Below are 19,114 nucleotides of genomic sequence, written 5' to 3' on the forward strand. Positions count from 1 at the left end.
AATGTGCTCTCCTCGGAAGGCGTTTCAGATCCCCTTTAAGAAGGGGGCTTCCCAACCACCCACCTTCAACATCCAGATAAACTTTGTCGCGTGTGTGAAGCATCGGTTTAGAGTAAACGACTGAAAGTAATTACTGAGGGCAAACCCAACTGCTTTCGCAGAGTTGTCGCATGAGATATCTGATCGCCGCGTTATTTTTTTTTGTGCGAAACATTATTCCACTCAGTGGTTAATCATTGGAGCAATCTCTCGCGCAATCGGCTGCGCGCGGTGCAGCCACGTCTGCCGCATGAGCTAAAGATTGTTCGTTTTCCGAAGCAAAACAGAAACTACCGCTAGCCGTTCTGTGCACAGGGCCAACCGCAGGTGCGGAACAGAGATCAAAGAATGGCGCTGCCTACTCCGCATAGGAGGATCTTAACTGGTATATATGGCTTCATGCCCAGTGTCGTCGTCCACTGTGGTCTCTTCTGTGTCACTTTGCGGCAGACACAAGCATCATCACAGCATTATCATTTCTGAGGGCAGTATTTTAGGCACGTTAGGTCACGAGGCGGTTCAGCACCGCTGCTAATCTTATTTCAGACAGAAGTTTGGAAGTTTCGTGTTCATAGCAAAGGTCTACGCTATCTTATACCCTCGTCGCACGAGCGCTCTTAACCTGGGTTAAGGTATACCCATACTTAACGAAAACCGTGGTTGCATTACCCGAGGCTAAGCGCGCCCGTGTGAGTGTCCCAATATGATGTGTTCTGATCGACGAAGGGGCGTAACTACTTTGAATGGCGGCGCATTAATTAGACGCCGTTTTGCTTTCATGCTCAACGGATATGCGCGAGACGCTTTCTTGACAGATTTGGAGAATTTGGCGTGGTAAAAAAATAAACTACAGGAAGTTGCGTAATCAGCACTAAGGCAACTATACTATAGGCGCCGATCTTTCCTACCTTTGTGCTTATTTTGTTAACTGTACTTTGGCCTCTGTATGGCTGGCAGCAGCCTCCAGGAAATGCACGTCAACAGTTCGAAGCGTCAGGCTCGAAATGACCAAGTTCTACTGAAAGCTTAGACTACCGATTCTCTGAAAATAAAAATCTCACGCGAGATGTGTTCGCAGTTAAGAGAACGGCCTTGTTGACGACTGTTCACCTGCAAAGCGGCGGAAAAAAATGTGTGACAAGCACATTGCAAAACTCACATGTGTATCTAGAGAGAACAACCCTGTCTCGTACCCTGAAGTTGACACCATGGCGAAGCACCGAATATGCGGAACTTGAGATATTAGTATATATAGATGTGCATGGTCGTTCCATGGACTTGCTGACCTCTTGACTGCGTGCAAGAAAGTTCTCCGAGACGATTGTGCAGTGTGTAAACACGTGTTCCGCTTTGCCCACTATTTCAGGACAGTTGTCACAGTCCTGTGTTTCATGACATCCCTGTTCATGACATTCTGTTTCATAACATCCCGAGGGTGCGGGTAAAAGCAGTTTTACACGTTTGGGCATGGTACCAGCACCAAGAGACGAGGGCGAAGTACGAGTAGACAACAAGAACGCTGGGGTATACGCCTGGGCCCTAATGTATTGGACAGGATATCACTTAATTAGTGCATAAAGGTGGCCTAGTTGGTGGCTTAACTAAAGCTGGCCGAAAAAGAGTTCCTGCAGTTATAGGCGTGTGCAGTGGGGAGGGGGCAGCCGTTGCCACCGCACCCCTCTAACAGACATGGGGAAGGGGAGCGCAAATTTTATACCTTATTGTTCCCTGGTATACCCAAAAGACATGAAAGGGCGCTTCCATGAACTCTGTCCATCCTTATGGAGGGACCTGTGCACGACTGTGCCCACAGTTGCCGCTGCAGAGAATCTCTCGTATCGCGTAAGGGGTCCTTGATATTTTTTGATGAATGTCCTTTACCGGCTGTAGCGTCGGCACAGATGACCTGAAAAAGAAACTGAGCCCAAGCTAGGAATCGAAGAACAAAAATTTTGTTTGGAAGCCCGAAACATTACGGTTATCAAGGGATGAAAAAAAAATTGGCGGTGGTTTAGCTCTGCTTAAACCTGGAGTGACGCGATAGCTACAGCTGGCTGAGTGGAACTTGTTCACGTGACCAACCACGTGATTAGCCACGGCGCCGCGCCGCCGGAAGTTGCTCCGCACCACGTGACCAACCACGTGACAGCGTAGCGGCGCAGCCACAGGCAGCGTGGCGCCGCAGGCGCAGGGTGGCGCTCCGCCACGCTGAAGGTTCGAAATGCTACCGTAATGTAGCTATCGCTACAAAAAAATCTGCGCGCTTTCTTGCTTCGCGGTTGCAGTATCTTGAGGTTGCAAATCGAAGCAGGTGTTACGTACTACTCCCAGTACCCATCCCAGAGTTTCCCCATAGAGGCAGCTACCGAGGGCCTGTGTGTGCTGTGCGTCTCACACACTTTTTTGGAAGATTCTAGAGGCATCCATGCTTTCCTTTCAGTGCGTGCAGCACGATAGCATGTGTCGCTGTCGATGCGGCTGCTTCACAAAGCACAGACAGACGGACACCCAAGGTTTGTCTTCTCTCGTCTGCTCTTTATGCGCACGTGTGCGGCGGCGGCGGGCGGGTGGAGGGCGGCGGCGTCTGTCATTGGAGTCGGGGCAGCAGCGGCAGAGCCGGGCGCAGGCGCGGCAGCGGAATGGCGGAGCCTGCCGCATTCCGACGTCGCAGTGGCGGGCTGTTCTCGGGCGTGGCCGGTGGCTCGCCATCGTCCTCACCTCCCCAGATGCCTTCCCCTGTTCCGCCTTCTCCACCTTCTCCACCTCCGACACCTCCGGCTCCTCCTCGAGGTCCTGCAGGGAGTCGAGTTTGTGCAAAGTCGGCATACTGCGAGTCTCGGTGTATTTCATCTAACCCTTGCACAATTTTTAAAAATAGGGTTTTTGAGTTAGAAGAGCGCCCAGAGGGGTAAGCCGCAGCGAGGGGCTGGGGGAGCCCGGTGAGGAGCCCCTCACCGGGGTCCCTCACCGGGGTTCATGCTGACAGAAAGGTCTAGATAAACTCCAAATGACATTTAACCGCACATGAATACGAAGTTATATCACAAAATAAGGAAAAAAAACTGCAATTTCCCGTAGAAAGCAATATTCGGTGGAAAAAAGGAACGAAAACTTTATTCGGAAATAAACAATCGAGAAAGTCGGCCGAACTTCCAAAAAATAAAAACCGAAGATTCCAACCTCCTAGTTATATCCGATAACCACAGGTTTCATACAAAACTCGGCATTAGTCACGAGACACGTGACCTTACCGGCTTAAGGGACGCTGAGGAGAACTCTATCCAATTATTAATAGCAGAAAAGAAAAAAAATCTGGCTCTTTCAGGGTGTGTTCACGTTTGTCCGGCAGGAAAAAAAAGATATTAATTTATAGCTGAGAAAATTGAACTTGATTTTTTTTTCCGCCGCTCAGTTCGAACCCGTGAAGTCTGCCCCCGAAAAGGATCTGGTTGCCAATATTTTGAAGTGAATGGGTGAGTAACTTCTGGGATCCGCGGTTAAGGGGTCCAAGCTTGCGATTTACTTACGAAATCTGCCAGGGTTGGCGACACCTATAGTTATAAATGTTTCGTTTTCGGTGAGAAAACGCGGTACCGTAATGATGCAGGACAACTTCAATTCGTCTAGTGTCCCTTTAAAGGGAGGCTGAAATGGTTTCGAGGGGCATATTCTAGTCCAACATATCTTTAGATATGGTCTTTGCGGGCATTCGAGTGAAATTTTTAAGCTCTGAGTGGACCCTGTAAAGGCGCGCTCACACTAGCGGGAAGCTTCCCGCGCCGGCACAGCGTCAACGTCGACGCTGCCTCGCAGCTCCTCGGAATGACGCTCACACTACGCGCGTTTTCTCGCTGCGGTTGTCTTGGAATGTGGAGAGAGGAGGCGCTGAGGGAGGACCCGAACGAGCAGAAAGAGAAGGGGATAGTCACGTGACACTAGAGAAGACTGGAAAGCGCACCCTGCTAGCTCCCCTCCCGTCGCCCTGGCAAAGCAGCCGCCGAGTGCCCCGGCCGGCCGGGGCGGCCGGCCGGACGCGCGCAGCCTCCGCCGAAGGGGTCACTGAGCTGGGACCGACGTCACGGTTCACGGTCGGCGCCCATTGGCTGTCCTTAATCACCGGCACGGGAAAAATAGGTACCGAACCCATCGCTCCGCGGGACGGGAGAGCAGGCTGTCCGCGGGAGAAAAACCGGCTTGGGCGGGAAGCGGCACGCGGGAAACGCCCGGCGTTGCGCGTTTTCCCGCTAATGTGAGCGCCCCTTAACTTAGAAGTAATTTTTAAAAATCGCTGATCGCAGTAGCTCGCAACCGATTAGGGCGACACCTCATCGCGCGTCACGTGTACACCCCGATGACAGCTGGGCGAGCCTACTGCGAGCAGTGATTTTTTTAAAATTATTTCTAAATTATAGGCTCCGCGCAGAGCTTTCAAATTTGACTCGAATACTCACAAACTCCACCTCTACAGATCTGTTGCATTAGAATATGTCCATCGAAAACATTGCGTGGTCCCGTTAAAGCGCCGGCACAGGCGGCATGGTGCTGTCCGCAACGCGATTGTGATGACAGTGGTGCCCAAAGCATTGAAGGACTCTGTCCAAAGTGATGACTCAGGTGCAGCGTATGGTAAATCCGAAGAGACGATTCGCTAGAATGCTGCAGTGTCTATTCAGATGTGGCCAACGTCAAGATCAACATCTCAGCATCTATGATGCCCTGGGGTACAGAGATAACGAAGGTATAACACGACCGTGTCCGCGGTAAACAACACTAGAAAGAAAAAAACCTGTTTGAGTACATGGTGGCAGGGAAGTGACGTTAGACTGTTCGAGTCAGGTCCACTGTTGTCTTGATATGTACAGAAAACTACACTTAAAAGGGTGGTTAATTTCAGGAGAATTGTTGTGACGGTAAAACATCCAAAAGAAAATAATTGGAGGTGACACTTAAGCTCCGTCCAAGGGTATACATATGACGCGATAGCGTTATGGGTCAATGCCTATAGATGCGGAATTATTCATTTTCTACTTCGAATCTATAGATCGCGGGCATTCTTCACACAATTACTGACGCAGTAGTGAACGAGTTAAAAGATGCACCACTGCACTGCGTTGCACTTGCTGCCACCAGCGAGGCTTGTGCAACCGAAGTTGGTCTTCCCGAGCGACCGCTCGCGATCGCGCCCAGTCATTAACTACCACCTTTAACGGTGGGCAATTTGTCCGTCGTCCGGGACAGGTTGTGACGACGCCGCAAGATTAGGTGACCTAGGTGGCCCATTTAGGTTGCTTCTCTGGGGATTTTTGTGGATTTTTCGCTCACGGTGAAAGACGCCGGCAACAGACACCAACAAAGACGCCCCTGGACCAGGGGCCCAACCCTGCTTTGAAGGTCAAGAGTGTGCAGCGATGCAGACGAAGACCGAACGCTAAACCCTTAATGGACCAAATAAAGTTTCTCTCTCTCTCTGCGACACGGGCTCCTTAACGCTATCGCGTTAATGAAAAGTTACTGAGCCCAGTGGTCCCCGGCACCGGCCTATTTTAAAGCGCCCGCTTTTAATATCTATCTATAATTGGATCTACAAATGAAGGAGGCAAACAGTCACCGAAACCATGTTAACGATGGGAAATTAGTAGTGTAATCATTTTACGGCTGAAGCACCGTTAACTAAAAGAGAAAACAGCCACGTGCCGCCGGTGGGATCCGAACCCACGGGCTCTGACCAGAGTAGGTGCGCGTGGCGAACCCGTGGTGGCTGTATACGTACTATACATAGCACACACTCACGCTGGCTGGGCTTGGGGCATTCGTCCACACGTCCCGGCCGCAGGCAGCGAGGCATCGGGTAGTCCCACTCCCCGAAGGGCTGGCACTGGAGCACCGCGGAGCCCACCAGCTGCCCGGGGGCTTCGCACTCGAACACGGCCATGTCGAAGTTGGCGCGCATGCGCAGTCCGCGCGGAGGCACCAGCACGGGACACATGCGCTCTGCAAGGAGGAAGCAGGGGGGCGTCTTAAAGTGCGCTCCGCGTTGTGGGGTTATGGCACATCAAGCACACGTATACGTCAGGACCATCCACGCCACTCAGTCGATCGTGTCCGAAAAAAACAAACTAGTTCTGACATTTGCGTTGGAGCCGCGAGTTTGGACCTTTAAGGCTTCTTGTCTGCAAAGGGAACGTACCACTTTGGTCTTGGCTTCTCATTGGCGGCTCCTTACTATGGCGGCTCCACGTTATAAGCCTCCGCTTGAACAGAATTTCTGAGTCAGTGAAATACTTTGAGCGATAAACATTACATATAGTTCGCTTGCAACAAAAATCCGTTGAAAAACGCCGGTTCATTGCGCGCATACCCATGAGCGCCGAAAAATGTCTCAGATACCGAGCTTCAGGCAACACCACGGAAAAAAAAGAAGAGAGAGGGTGGGGAGTCTGCGTTGGCGACAGGTGCGTTATCTCCCTTGTCCATGTCCTCTTACAGAGGTGCAGAATACTGTAAGACGGTACGTCGCGGCTCTCTTGAATTCGCTATTAACGTTGCGATCATTTCGCTGCGTACTACGTGCTGAGAACTTCGCTGCGACGAAGTTTAGGAGAGGATCGCCAGGCAACGCCAGGATGGAGCAGTCGGTGTCGCGCGGGATCGAATCCCAGTCGCGTTGACCGTTTTTTGATGGAGGTGAAATGAAAACTCCCGTGTGTTGTGCGCCTTGCTGTATATATTAGTTCGGAGCACTTCCCTACGGCGGCCTTCATATATACCGTGCGCAGTTTCGGAAAGTTTGCCCTGGCTTCAGTGCAACAGGTTGGACATACCCTTACAAAAACTTCTTTAGACACTCATAGTGCTGTGGCACCACAAGGACAATGATGTAGACGGATTGACGACAACACAAGTGCTCACTAACAACTGACAAAATTTATTAGAAGCACAGGATATATATAGAAAAAAGGACCAACGGTTGCATGCGCAGTCCAGAACAAGGTTAGAGAAGCGCCAGGCAATTACACGTGATACAGCACCACGAATCTACCTGTTATCATGAGTTTAATGCTTTTTCAAGATAATCAACCTCAGCGTCAAATAGCAGCAATGATGACGAACTCACGCATTCATCGGCCGACTTCCTTACACGGAAGGCCTCAACCTCAGCGTCAAGTAGCAGCAATGATAGCGAACTCAAGCATTCATCGGCCGACTTTCTTATACGGAAGGCCTCCATAAGATTATCGGTGTCTTCCGTATAAGGAAGTCGGCTGATGAATGCGTGAGTTCGCCATCACTGCTGCTACTTGACGTTGAGGTTAATTTTTATATTGAAAGAGCATTAAACTGATCATAACAGGTAGATTCGTGGCGCTGTATCACGTGTAATTGGCTGGCGCTTTTGTAACCTTGTTCTGGACTGCGCATGCAACCGTTGGTCTTTTTTCTATATATATTTTGTGCTTCTAATAAATTTTGTTAGTTGTTAGTGAGCACTTGCGTTGCCGTCACTCCGTCATACGTCCTTGTCCTTGTGGTGCCACAGCACTATGAATTCGTGCCAAATCACCAAATTTTCGACCCTTTTGCTCTTTAGACACTCTAGTGACGGTCCATAGACCTCGGTCTATAAAGTCTATAGACTTTCTATAGACGAACCCTAGAGAACAGTCTATAGGCAATGCAAAACCATATAGACAGTCTATCGACAAGCTATAGATTTATGGCCATACATTTGAGTAGACTTTTGTCTATAGACAGTCCATAGACTATGAGTAGACAAAAAGAAATATGTATAGGAAGGCAATAGAGTCTATAAGAAGTCTATAGAGTGTCTATAGACCATTTTTTAAGGGTAGCAAGAAAGACAACATGGATGCTGAGTAACAACCAGCTGATTTGTTAATCAGCGCTGTGTTGTCTTACTTGCTGAGTCCAGTCTGTGGCACTGTAGCCCAACAAATTGCTTCGTGAAATTAAAGCCCATATATCATTCCATAAACTCTGTTCTCGAAAAAGAACATATAATTGTCAGTGTGGTCTTTGAGTATAAAATTTCTCGCCGACCTTACCTCTCCCGCACAAAAATTTAATTTGTGTGGTTGGCGGCCACCTTCATAACGATTCCTTTATACGGTCCTTAGACAGTCTATGAAAGTCTGTCGACTCTTTATTGAGGCTTTCGCGAGGGTAGGCTCGACAAACGGAGCTGCGGCTACTTCATGAATTTCAGTCAGATAATCTCATGAGGAAGTCCGCGAACTATTCTGAAATTTCGGCGCGCAATGAAATCTCAAGAAGGAGAAATAAATGTCGCAATTGCAGTGCTCGTTGCACGCACTGACCTTTGACGCGGATGTGGACGGTTCGTGACTCGGCCCAACCGCTGTGCGGATGTGACCGGCACTCGAAGCTTCCTTCGGTGCCTGCTTGGAACGCCGTGAACCGCAAGTGGCTCGTAGACTGCCGGTAGCCGGGAGACTCTGCAAGCGCACATTTAAGACAACTGGTAGGCGCGTACACGTTTGTTTATGCGCGTGCTGCACAACAGCGGCTGCACAGGGCGCGTCTAAGACCTCTTGTTGAACTTTCATTGCAGTATTTATTTTTTATTTTTTTTATTTATTGTGATATGCTCGCTAACAGCCGTAGGCCTTTTACAGTGGTGCACTCACAGCAGTGAAAGAGAAAAGAACGATGAAAAAATAAAAAATAGCAACGAAAAAGCAATTAAAACGATGGAGACAACGGCAGTGAATGACAGAAAAAGTTAAAAGTCAAAAGGTGTTAGAGTCCCAGTGAGCACAGCACGTTTTGCCTGAAAGATTGCAAATCCTGATTAAATATATCAGGACCACATGGTGCCATGGCGTTATACGTGCACATCGTTCGCACCAGTGGGGCTTATTTTGAACGGTGACACAGCAAACACACGGTTTTGCCGCACAGACCGTCCAGGCACCCGAGGCTTGATCAAGGGTGCTAGGTGCATGCAGTCACTGCGTTCATGTAAACACTTGAAGAGGAAGAGGTCCCGCGATTGTCGTCTAGTTTCCAAGTCGGTTTTGCCCTCTGTACGTACGCTTACATTCGACATTTATGACACACACACACACAAAGCAAAAAAAAAGTGAGAGAGGTCGCCATAAAGACAAAAGGAACAAAAGATAAAACGTATCCTCCTTAAACCCGCGGTGCTCTGCAAATAAATCGGTAGCGGAGCGTGGTTTCAAATGTGTTCCGAGTGCTGCGTACCTATGGCGGTGGCGTTGAATTCGCCCTGCAGACTCCACTGGGGCGGAAGTCCCGCGTCGTTGGTGGTGCACACCAGGTTGACTTCGGTGTAGGGGAGCACGTGCACCACTCCACCGGGGGCGACCGCGTGAGGGAAGTTGAGCGTCACCGACAGGGTGTGCGCTGCATAGGGACAAGATTTAGTGCCCCACACAGGCACGGAGATAGCTCAAATTCACTTGATCGACTACGGCAGCGGTTTCGGCTAGTTGGTGACACACACTGCGAGAGGTACACAAAGCGTTGGAAAAACAAGACACTCGTCCCGTGTCCCTGTCCTTGTGGTTGTTCTTCCCGTGTGGCGCACCCCTTACCGCTTGAAACCAAAGCTTCAACTGCTGACGCTCATTCGAAAGGTTGTTAATGTCACCGCTGGCAGCACTACATCGTTCTGCGTTGTTATGCGTTTCGTCTCCTTTTTTTTTTCGCCCCTAAGCGATGCGGCCATCTGCACTTCATGCTTTTTGATGCGCGAAGAAGAAGCGGATACAGGTGACACGCTTGGCCACAGGACGGTGCAAGTCCGAGTGTCTTCTTTTCTATTCTCGCACCAGAAAGCATGAAGTCATGCCAACTTGCCCATCTTTCTATTTCTAATTATTTACACTGATCCCAGCACTTGAATCCTGTATACACTACAGCTACCGAAGCATGCACCGTATAGCAGCTGTTGTATGCAGCAGCTCCCGTTCGCTGTACTCACGAGCGCTGACGGCGCACACGGGCGGCTTGTCGCTCCAGCGGCCATCAGCGCAGACCAGCTGCGACTCCCCCACCAGCTTGAAGCTGCCCACGGGCGAGCAGTGGAAGCGCACGGACTCCCCGGGCGCCACGGCCTCGCCCGCCGCCACCAGGCGGTTGTCGGCGAACGCTTCGACCGCGGCCGGCAGCTCCGGCAGCACGCAGGGAAAGCGCGCTCCTTCCCGGCCGCCCTGCGCCGACGAGGGGCAGCCCTCGGCCACGAAGCACGTGGGCAGATCCAGGTCCCAGCGGCGGAAATTCTGGCAGCGCACGCTCAGCGGGCCCAGCAGCAGACCGCGGCTGCACGCGAACTCGGCGCGGATCGAGTTGGAGCGCATCAGCAGGTCACCGCTCAGCGGGGGACGGGGGCACCGGTCACCTGCGGGACAGCAGTGGCAGAAGAGGGCGTCATTGCGCGAGCTTCGCACCGTAGACCGCTCTTTGATTCCAAGCGAAAAAACCATTGGCTGTGGTTCGAGATAACGAAATATCCTCTCAGAACGTTTCGACTGCGGGCCTCCGAAGACGTCGTATTCACGAAGCTTCAGGCTTCTTCTTTCGGGCGAGATGACCAGTCAGGCTCCAATTTTACTGCTTTGAAGGGCGAAGCCTCGCCGTAAGAAAGCGAGGAGGAAATAAGGAGACCATGGAGTCCAATGGAGAAGCGAGAGAGGAGGAGAGTAGCACCGCAGCCCAGAAAGCGGTGCGGAGTAGTACTAAGGGAGGAGTGAGAGGAGGAAGAGAGGGAGAAATGGTGGAGAGCGAGTGCCATAGTTTTCAATTTAAAAGCGTGAGAGAAAAGGCAAGTAGAACCGACACGCCGCGATTCGAGTGGAGAAGGAAAGCCGGCGCGCGGGTCCTTTACAAAAACCACGGTTGTGTTCCACAGCGTCAGCGTTAGAACGCCTGTTATCGCTAAAACTGTCCGGCGTTGTTGTTGGTGTGTGTGTAACCTCAGTGTAGAGAAGGCACATTGGAGCAGTTGGAGACAGGGAGTTTCCCCTTTCCACTCTCGGGGGAGAGGAGGGAGATGGAAAGTGGGAGGGGAAAGGGAGGGTGGGAGGCGACTTGTAGCGAGGAACCCCTCGCTACCTGGGGGTACCTGAGGGTAGCACGGTCGTCAATTAGAGCAATGCCCTCTGCGGGGTGTTGACCAGAGTGGAGAGCTGAGGAGAGCGGGGTTGGTACGCCCCGTGACTCGTGTCACACGTGACAGACTGGATCACACCACCATCTCGTACGGTCTGCACTCGTAAGCGGCGGAACACAATGCTAACGCATACTCTCCCGCGTCAATCGCATTGATCGTCTGTGATTTTTTTTTATTTTATTTTCATGCAACAAGCAATCTGTTAAGCCAGAGACGCTTGACTGCAAATACGACAACCTCGTCAGAGGTATACAACTCCTGAAAAGCACGACAGCCAAAATGCTGCTGCTCCGACGACTCGAAAGAAACAAATGCGGTTTTAGCATTGTGCACTCCGCGCTCCGCTAAGAAAGCGAAGCGTGCTCAGTTCACACTGAGTGTAGTGCGCAGACCAAGCACCTTCGCCGTGGCGCTTTTTGGCCAAGCCGTTCTATAGCACCATTAAAATCAAATTGTTATCGTCATCAGGGTGTTTTGGTGTCTCAAGTTCCGTTCCAGGATCCGGGCAATGGTGCAGCACGCAAGCGAAGCAGCGCGACTCGGTGGAGCCCTGGACTAGGGGTCCAACCCTGCTTTTAAGGTCAAGAGTCTGCAGCGATGCAGACGAAGACCGAACGCTAAACCCTTAACGGAACAAATAAAGTTTTTCTTTCTCTCTCTCTCTCTCTCCAGGATCCGTTAGCACGCGCTTCGTGCACCCAACGCGGACGCCTGAAGCTGCTGCCATGCCGCAGTGGCAGATGGTGTCCTGCTAATTGTACGTCGAGAGCGTAACGCACTGCGTTAGAAGGCGCCACTGCTGGCGCACCCACCTCGTGCTTCGAGGGAGAGCATCACGTGTTCGTCCCCGTCGGAGCAGATGAACAGACCCCGGCTGCCGTCCACGGGGTCCATGCGGATCGTCGACGTGGGACCTGCCAGGAAGGTGCCCTCTGCGGAAGAGGGCGCAAAAGAAGGCCACGATGCCATCTCAGCAAATCACTAGAGACGCCAACTGTGAGCCCAAGCACCAATGCCCGCGTGCAGACAGCGCCAAAACAGCAAGAGAAATGAACACAGGCGGGGAGGTTAATCAGGGGAAGATTCCGGTTGCTTGCCTACATAGATAGACCTGCTTTATGAAGCCCGGTCGTGCTCCGCAAGGAGGGAATGTAAAAGGGAAAGATGGGGATGAAGTAAGGTTTAATGATGTCGCTTGGGGTCATGCGTGCGAAAACGCACACGCAGACAAGGGAATGCACAAAACGTGATGAGGACTGCAGCTGAAGATCAGAGATTACGGAGTTATGCCTGGACCACAGGTTAAAACCTTAAGCAGCTGCTATGGCGACAGTACTTTCTTTTATGCGGGTGCGGGGTACGTGAAAGGAGGAGAGAAGTATAACCCTTGACGAAGACGTCCAGGTTGGCGTCCCATTGCCAGGTGGGCGTTCCGCCGCCTCCGCCCATGGTCCGGCGGCAGGTGATCTCGACAGGTGCGTCGGGAGGCACCACGTACAGACCACCGGGGCCCAGGACGTAGTCGGCCTTCACGGTGGCCATCAGGCGCCGCTCTGCGAACACACAAACCCGCAAGCGCACAACGCGTTTCACTGCCTCTGCGAGATGACATCACAGGTTGTGCAGCCGCATCCCACAGCAGCAACTTCTGTAAGGTGCACTTCGGAGTGTGTGAATGAGTTATCCAGAACAGGCACGGAGCGCATTGTGCGTCGTTAGAAACCTATGGCTTTTATGTCGTGAGTAATCATTTGCAGCGTGTATTTAGTCGCTGCCAAGGATGTATTTTTACCATTTTGGATGGGGCACATTTTCAAAGATGTCCGAACTCCACGTATGTCTCGATAACCCCCTCACACGCCCTTACACGTGACCTAAACCTGGAGCGCCTGGCATCCGCATCAGGGCATGCAAAGGGGCTCAAGTTGGAACTGTGGTTGGTTTATGGGGTTTAACGTCCCAAAGCGATTCAGGCTATGGGGACGCCGTAGTGAAGGGCTCCGGAAATTTCTACCACCTGGGGTTAATAAGAACAGAAAGTTGGGCTAGTTGGTGTGGATTCATACTTGACAGCGCAAAAAACCGAGGACAAGAGCGAACGAGGAGACACAACACAAGCGCAGACTATCAACTGAACTTTTATTCACTGAAAGGAAGCTTTATAGGCGTGATAAAATACAAAAACAAGAAAAGGAACCGCCACAACCGATGTACAAACAAGTCAATGACATTTCATTCCTGCGTGATAAGGAACACCACAGCAACAGGAAAACCAAATTCAATCTCACCAGGCCAACTCCCCGTACTGTCTACTTGCCCCCAAGAAACTGCGCAGAAAAGGAACTTCCTTATCCAGATGCAGGCTGACCGACGGTGATGCGGCACACGCTTCTCTCTCTTTCTTAATCAAGTAAGCTTCTATCAGCTCCCGGCATACCCTATCTTTGTGTCTGAACAAGATACTTGTCCTGACAAGGTGAGGAAAGCAATCTTTGCAATCCCTGCAGTGCAAAGCGAGGTTGGAGGACACAGCACCTTTTAGAGATCTGCGGTGTTCCGCTAGACGCTCAGTGATACATCGACCAGTCTGGCCGATGTAATTCTTACCACATGAAAGTGGAACGCGATACACAACACATGTGTCGCAATCTGTGAGCCTCTTTCTGTGGGCTATCGTGCAATCATTCACTGCGCGGTTACCATCATACTCAATCTTTTTGCGCACAGCACTGCACACACCACCGAGTTTGTTCTTCGCGGTGAAAACAACTTTCGCCCCGTACCTCGCCCCCACTTTTCTTAGGCGATGTGAAATGCCGTGCACGTAGGGGATTCCTACCAATTGTTTTTCCGCAACGTTCTCTTTCGCGATGACCGGGGGCCTGCCTGACCTGGCTAAGATCCTTTCAGTGACCCTACCCAGAGTATAATCAGGAAAACCTGCTTCCTTTAACCTGCGCGTTTGTCCCAGGAAGCTTGTTCCAACCTTGTGGGAGCAGGATTTTGAGAGAGAAGCTTTTAGGCAAGAAGTAGCAATGCCGGCCTTTACCAATTTTGAATGACCAGAACTGTGATTGAGGAGGGGCTTTTCCGTTCATGGGTGATACTCCCAGCACACACCACCCGCGGTTCTTTAACGTGCACTGACATCGCACAGTACACGGGCCTCTAGAATTTCGCCTCCATCGAAATTCGACCGCCGCGGCCGGGATCGAAACCGTGTCTTTCGGGTCAGCATTTGTGCCTTCCTATACAAAAGCATTTGTGTCTTCCTATGCGTTGTTTGTAATTCTTTTAAGTGTCCCAGGCCAAATTTGGAGGTCTCGATCGCGTTTTTTGCAGTCGAATTAGGTTGCACATCGATTGTGGTCCAAATCGGCCGAGGTCAAATTTCAGCTGTCGGTGGGCCTAATTTGGGAGTGGTGCTGGGCAAATTTGGAGGTCACTACCGTGTTCCCTGTAGTCGAATTAGGTTGGACATCGATTTTGGTCCAAATCGGCCGAGGTTGAATTTCAGGGGTGGGTGGGTCAAATATGGGAGTGGTCCAGGACAAGTTTGGAGGTCACCATCGTGTTTGCTGTAGTGAAATTATGCTGGACATCGATTTTGGTCGAAATCGGCAGAGATAAAATTTTGTGGGTGGTTGGGCCAAATTTGGGAGTGGTCGGGGCCATATATGGAGGGTACTATCGTGTTCGCCATAGTCGAATTAGGTTGGACATCGATTTTGGTGCAAATCGGCGGAAGTAAATTTCGGGGGCGGGTGGGCCAAGTTTGGGAGTGGCTCGGGCCAAATTTGGAGGTCATCATTGTGTCCGCGGTAGTGCAATTCGGTTGGACATCGGTTTTGCCACATATCGGCCCAGGCCAAATTTCTCTCGTTACATGCCTTCCAATGTACGAGTGACACATCCGGTCACACAGCCGCGGACAGATTTTCGTTCCATCAGTCTAGAAAGGCTTCCGCCTTAATAATTACAGCCTTTTTCGCCTAATTAGCGAGTGAACAACGGTATGCTTCATTCATTGCTGTAAAAGCAAGCACAATTCGCAAAACCTAATTTATTCTGTATAAAATGCACAGCGCGCGGCCGTCGCTTCAGCGGCGCTGGACCCAATATGGCGGCGGGTCGGCGGCTCCGTCGATGGTTGCGGTACTTTTCCCGTTCCAGTGACTCCCACTGCGTGGAGTATGCCACTTTTGTCCCCGATAGTACCTACTACTGAACCTTCAAACACACTAGCCCATCGCAGTTGTGTATAACCTCCTCGGTGAGGAACCGGTTTCGCGTAGCTGCGAAAAGAGAGGTGTGGTTCCAGGATACGTAAGTGCTTCCTGCTCAGTATTGCCACACACGCCAACCGTGCCAGCCGTTGGTAGGCATACGTGAGAAGAGTCCGTGATACTCCGAAGTACCAACGTTTATGCGGTGCACGATTAAGAGCGCTTAAAAGAGTTCACTGCGGAGTCTTCCTGCTGAGGCCACACTTGCATCTCCACCAGTTCCTGTCGTCATCAACCCTGCCAACCCGAATTATTCACTGGTATCTTGCCACGAATTAAATCTGTACCTACAGCTTTCCGCTCGTGCAACCTACAGGCATGCCCCATTTGACGGCGAAAGCTGTAGCAGAGACATGGAATGCATGCATCGTAGGCTAGTGAAAGTTTCCGGTTGTTCTGAACTCTGCAAGAACAGAATTTCCGGCTATATGGTGGCACATTAGAGCAGAAATTCCGAAGTGAACTGACAAGTTAGCTTGGAGAAATTCTTTTTCGTGTCGTCATTCTATTTGAGCACGCATTTTACACCGTGCCGCGCGCAAATGTTAAAAGAAAAGAGCAATTTCATGCAGCACGTCGTAGGCCTTCACGTAGAATAAGCAGGCAATGCTAATCTAACTAATTAAATATTTTTCGATTAGTATTCAAACCAATGTAAATAATAATAATAATTGGTTTTTGGGGAAAGGAAATGGCGGAGTATCTGTCTCATATATCGTTGGACACCTGAACCGCGCCGCAAGGGGAGGGATAAGGGAGGGAGTGGAAGAATAAAGGAAGAAATAGGTGCCGTTGTAGAGGGCTCCGGAATAATTTCCACCACCTGGGGATCTTTAACGTGCACTGACATCGCACAGCACACGGGCGCCTTAGCGTTTTTCCTCCATAAAAACGCAGCCGCCGCGGTCGGGTTCGAACCCGGGAACTCCGGATCAGTAGTCGAGCGCCCTAACCACTGAGCCACCGCGGCGGGTAAACAATGTAAATAAAAAAATACTTTCATTTAGAATGTTTCGCAATGTCCGCAAAAAGAAAATCTGCGAGTGGTTCAAATAGCATGCCGTCTGAAGATCTTAGCAAATACAGGTAAGCAATAATGCACGTGCTAGTTGTGTTGCATTGTCTTTCGGTCCTTTATTTCCGTATCCACTGAAATCGAATTTCGACTCTGTCTTGAAAACCACGTGCACGTGATAATGCCACACTTCTGTGCAAAGCCGGCCGAATTAAACGTGCAATTGGAAGCGCAGTATAACGTGTCGTGCACATCGTAGGCCGAAATGTTTTTAAATTGTTGACGGATAGTGCCGGCATTGCTTTCTGCACATACCCTCGAGCACAAAAAATTTTCGCCCAATAGCGGTGCTTGAAAACACTGCCCTTCCGTTGACCTCCTTTGCTCAACAGCGCCACATCAAGATCCTGTCTATGATAAGACGCTCTCGCGGTGCTGTCCAAATTTCATCTCCAACCGAACCGTTTTTCGGCGTGGAGGTTAAGTGCAGCTGGTTACAGCACGCGATCGATTGCGTGATTACGAGGAGCTGTTTATTTTCATCGAGGACGACAACTGCAGTTTCACTGCACAAACCTGACCAAGGCCGCCGAGCTAGTGCCCGTAAAAGAAGCAACAACAAAAAAAAAACTGACAAACAACGGAAAAGCGTACAGGAGAAATACTTGCAGTAAAGATAATAAGGGTGATATGGGCTCAGACGGTCCGTCTTGAGGCGGCGACCCCGTGCCAGGGTCGGAAAATAAATTTCTTCTCCCCTCTCTCATGAGCACAAATCAGAAAATTAGTTATAACGCTACTGTCCATTGCTCAGTTTCAGGCATGGTATCACTTATGAATCGGGCTGCATGCGAAGGGCACCTTGGCCAGACCGTCATTTCTGCACGTTTTAATCAGCGGAGCGGACAAAAAACGTCCTAGTCGTGGCGTACCGACTCCTCTCCGAACAATTATTTAAAAAAAATTATAGTGCTTTGCTTGCTGGTTTAGTGCATGAATCAGCGAAAGCCGTTATAGCTTTGGTATAGTCATATAGCCCTGCATTCCGCCGTGGTACCACCTTCAACTTGCGCATTCCTCCGCCTATGTCATAACCTTCCACGGCAGCCACCCTGTGGGTTATTCCCACGGCAGCCACCTTCAGGTTGCTCATTCCTCCGCTCTCGCCATGACCTCTCAATCCACCCATCACCTCCCCTCTTCTCTCTCTATTTCCCCTCTCGCACCCCACCTCTCTTCTCTCCCCTAAAAGGGAGATTTTCCTCTCCCCACCGGATGGATGGATGGATGGACGGATACGGCTGAACCATTTAAATAGGGTGGTGGCTCAAGCCATCTAGCGATGACATGAAATTTTACTCTTCTCTTGATTTTAGCCACCAATCAGATAACCTTGGCTTGGTTATTTCTACCCGCTTAAAATCTGCTTTCCCTTCACTGTCCTTAAACCCCGATGCCTTGGATAAATCAACCCTGCTGCTTTCCACTGTAGGGTGAAGCCCTTTACAGAAAAGTATCAAGTGTTCAGCCGTTTCCTCCTCCTCTCCGCACGCAATGCACAAAGTGTCTATCTCATGGTACCTGACTCCATATGTCTTAGTCTGCAAAACTCCCGTCCTGGCCTCAAACAACAACACCTTGCCACCTGTCAACCGCTACCTGCCGCGCTTGGCAGGCAACAATGGAATTTAATTTATGTGAAGTAAATTAAATTATATTGAATTAAACTGAATCTATTTAGTTAAATTAATTCACCAAGTAATAAATTCCTCACAGCTGATGCTGCAGATTCCGTACTAGTGGAATGGCAGGGTTATGTGGCTAAACCAAAGCTATAAGAGCTCTCGCTGTAAAAAGTCGCACTAACCGACGACAGCTTAGGCCATTCTTGTAAAAATGCTCTGATCACAATGCCCACCTCAAAGCGCCGTTTACCTCTGGCTGCATACTGGATTAAGTCGAAATAGGAAGTCCCCGTAGCGCGGCCTTTTTTTCCCACAGCCCGTTGTGCCTTAGGTGGTGCGGGCTGGGCAACATTATTTTTCTTTCTTTTTCTCTACCCACACTAATATATATCCACACCACTGTGCAGGCATGGCACTGTTGTTTTCATTTCTTTTTACCTTTCCCAATCTAGCCTATGTCCACACCACTCGGGCTGGGCAGTGTTATATTCATTTCTTTTTATTTTGCCCAAATTTCTTTATGTCCACACCACTAGCCCGTTGCGCCTTAGGTAGTGCGGGCTGGGCAATATTATTTTTTTCTTTTTTATCTGCCCACACTACTTTATGCATACACACCACTGTTTGTCGCAAACGTATTGTCTACTTGCGGTTTATACACACTCTACCGGTATGTCTCAAGCATGCTCGTGTAGTGCAGAGTAGCTCACCGAGGAAAGCCCTGTCGCAGGTGGGCAGCGTCTCGTTGAAGGCCCCGTCGAGGCACTGCACCACCTCGGGCCCCACCAGCTGGTAGTACTGCTGCACGGAGCAGTGGAAGCGCACCAGGCCACCGTGAGGCACCAGCGACCTGGCACCCAGCAGCCGGTTGCCGTGGTACGCGCTCGGACCGGCCACGGGGGCGTCGCTGCGA

The 19,114-nt window shown here is 50.5% G+C and overlaps 1 protein-coding gene across 1 annotated transcript in view; it reads right to left on the reverse strand.

The window, feature by feature from the left end:
• Nucleotides 1-2,561: 2,561 nt before the first annotated feature.
• Nucleotides 2,562-19,114, reverse strand: part of LOC144123638 (P-selectin-like) — a 31,173-nt gene continuing 14,620 nt past the window's right edge. Inside the window, exons 4-11 of the mRNA XM_077656436.1 lie at nucleotides 18,912-19,108; nucleotides 12,601-12,768; nucleotides 12,028-12,147; nucleotides 10,028-10,444; nucleotides 9,286-9,447; nucleotides 8,376-8,513; nucleotides 5,830-6,030; nucleotides 2,562-2,832 (exon numbers count right to left, since the gene is read on the reverse strand). Coding sequence (XP_077512562.1) covers nucleotides 2,627-2,832; nucleotides 5,830-6,030; nucleotides 8,376-8,513; nucleotides 9,286-9,447; nucleotides 10,028-10,444; nucleotides 12,028-12,147; nucleotides 12,601-12,768; nucleotides 18,912-19,108 — 1,609 coding nt within the window. The 3' untranslated portion in view covers nucleotides 2,562-2,626. The remainder of the gene's footprint in view (nucleotides 2,833-5,829; nucleotides 6,031-8,375; nucleotides 8,514-9,285; nucleotides 9,448-10,027; nucleotides 10,445-12,027; nucleotides 12,148-12,600; nucleotides 12,769-18,911; nucleotides 19,109-19,114) is intronic.

Source organism: Amblyomma americanum, chromosome 3, assembly GCF_052857255.1.
Source record: "Amblyomma americanum isolate KBUSLIRL-KWMA chromosome 3, ASM5285725v1, whole genome shotgun sequence".
Taxonomy (NCBI): domain Eukaryota; kingdom Metazoa; phylum Arthropoda; class Arachnida; order Ixodida; family Ixodidae; genus Amblyomma; species Amblyomma americanum.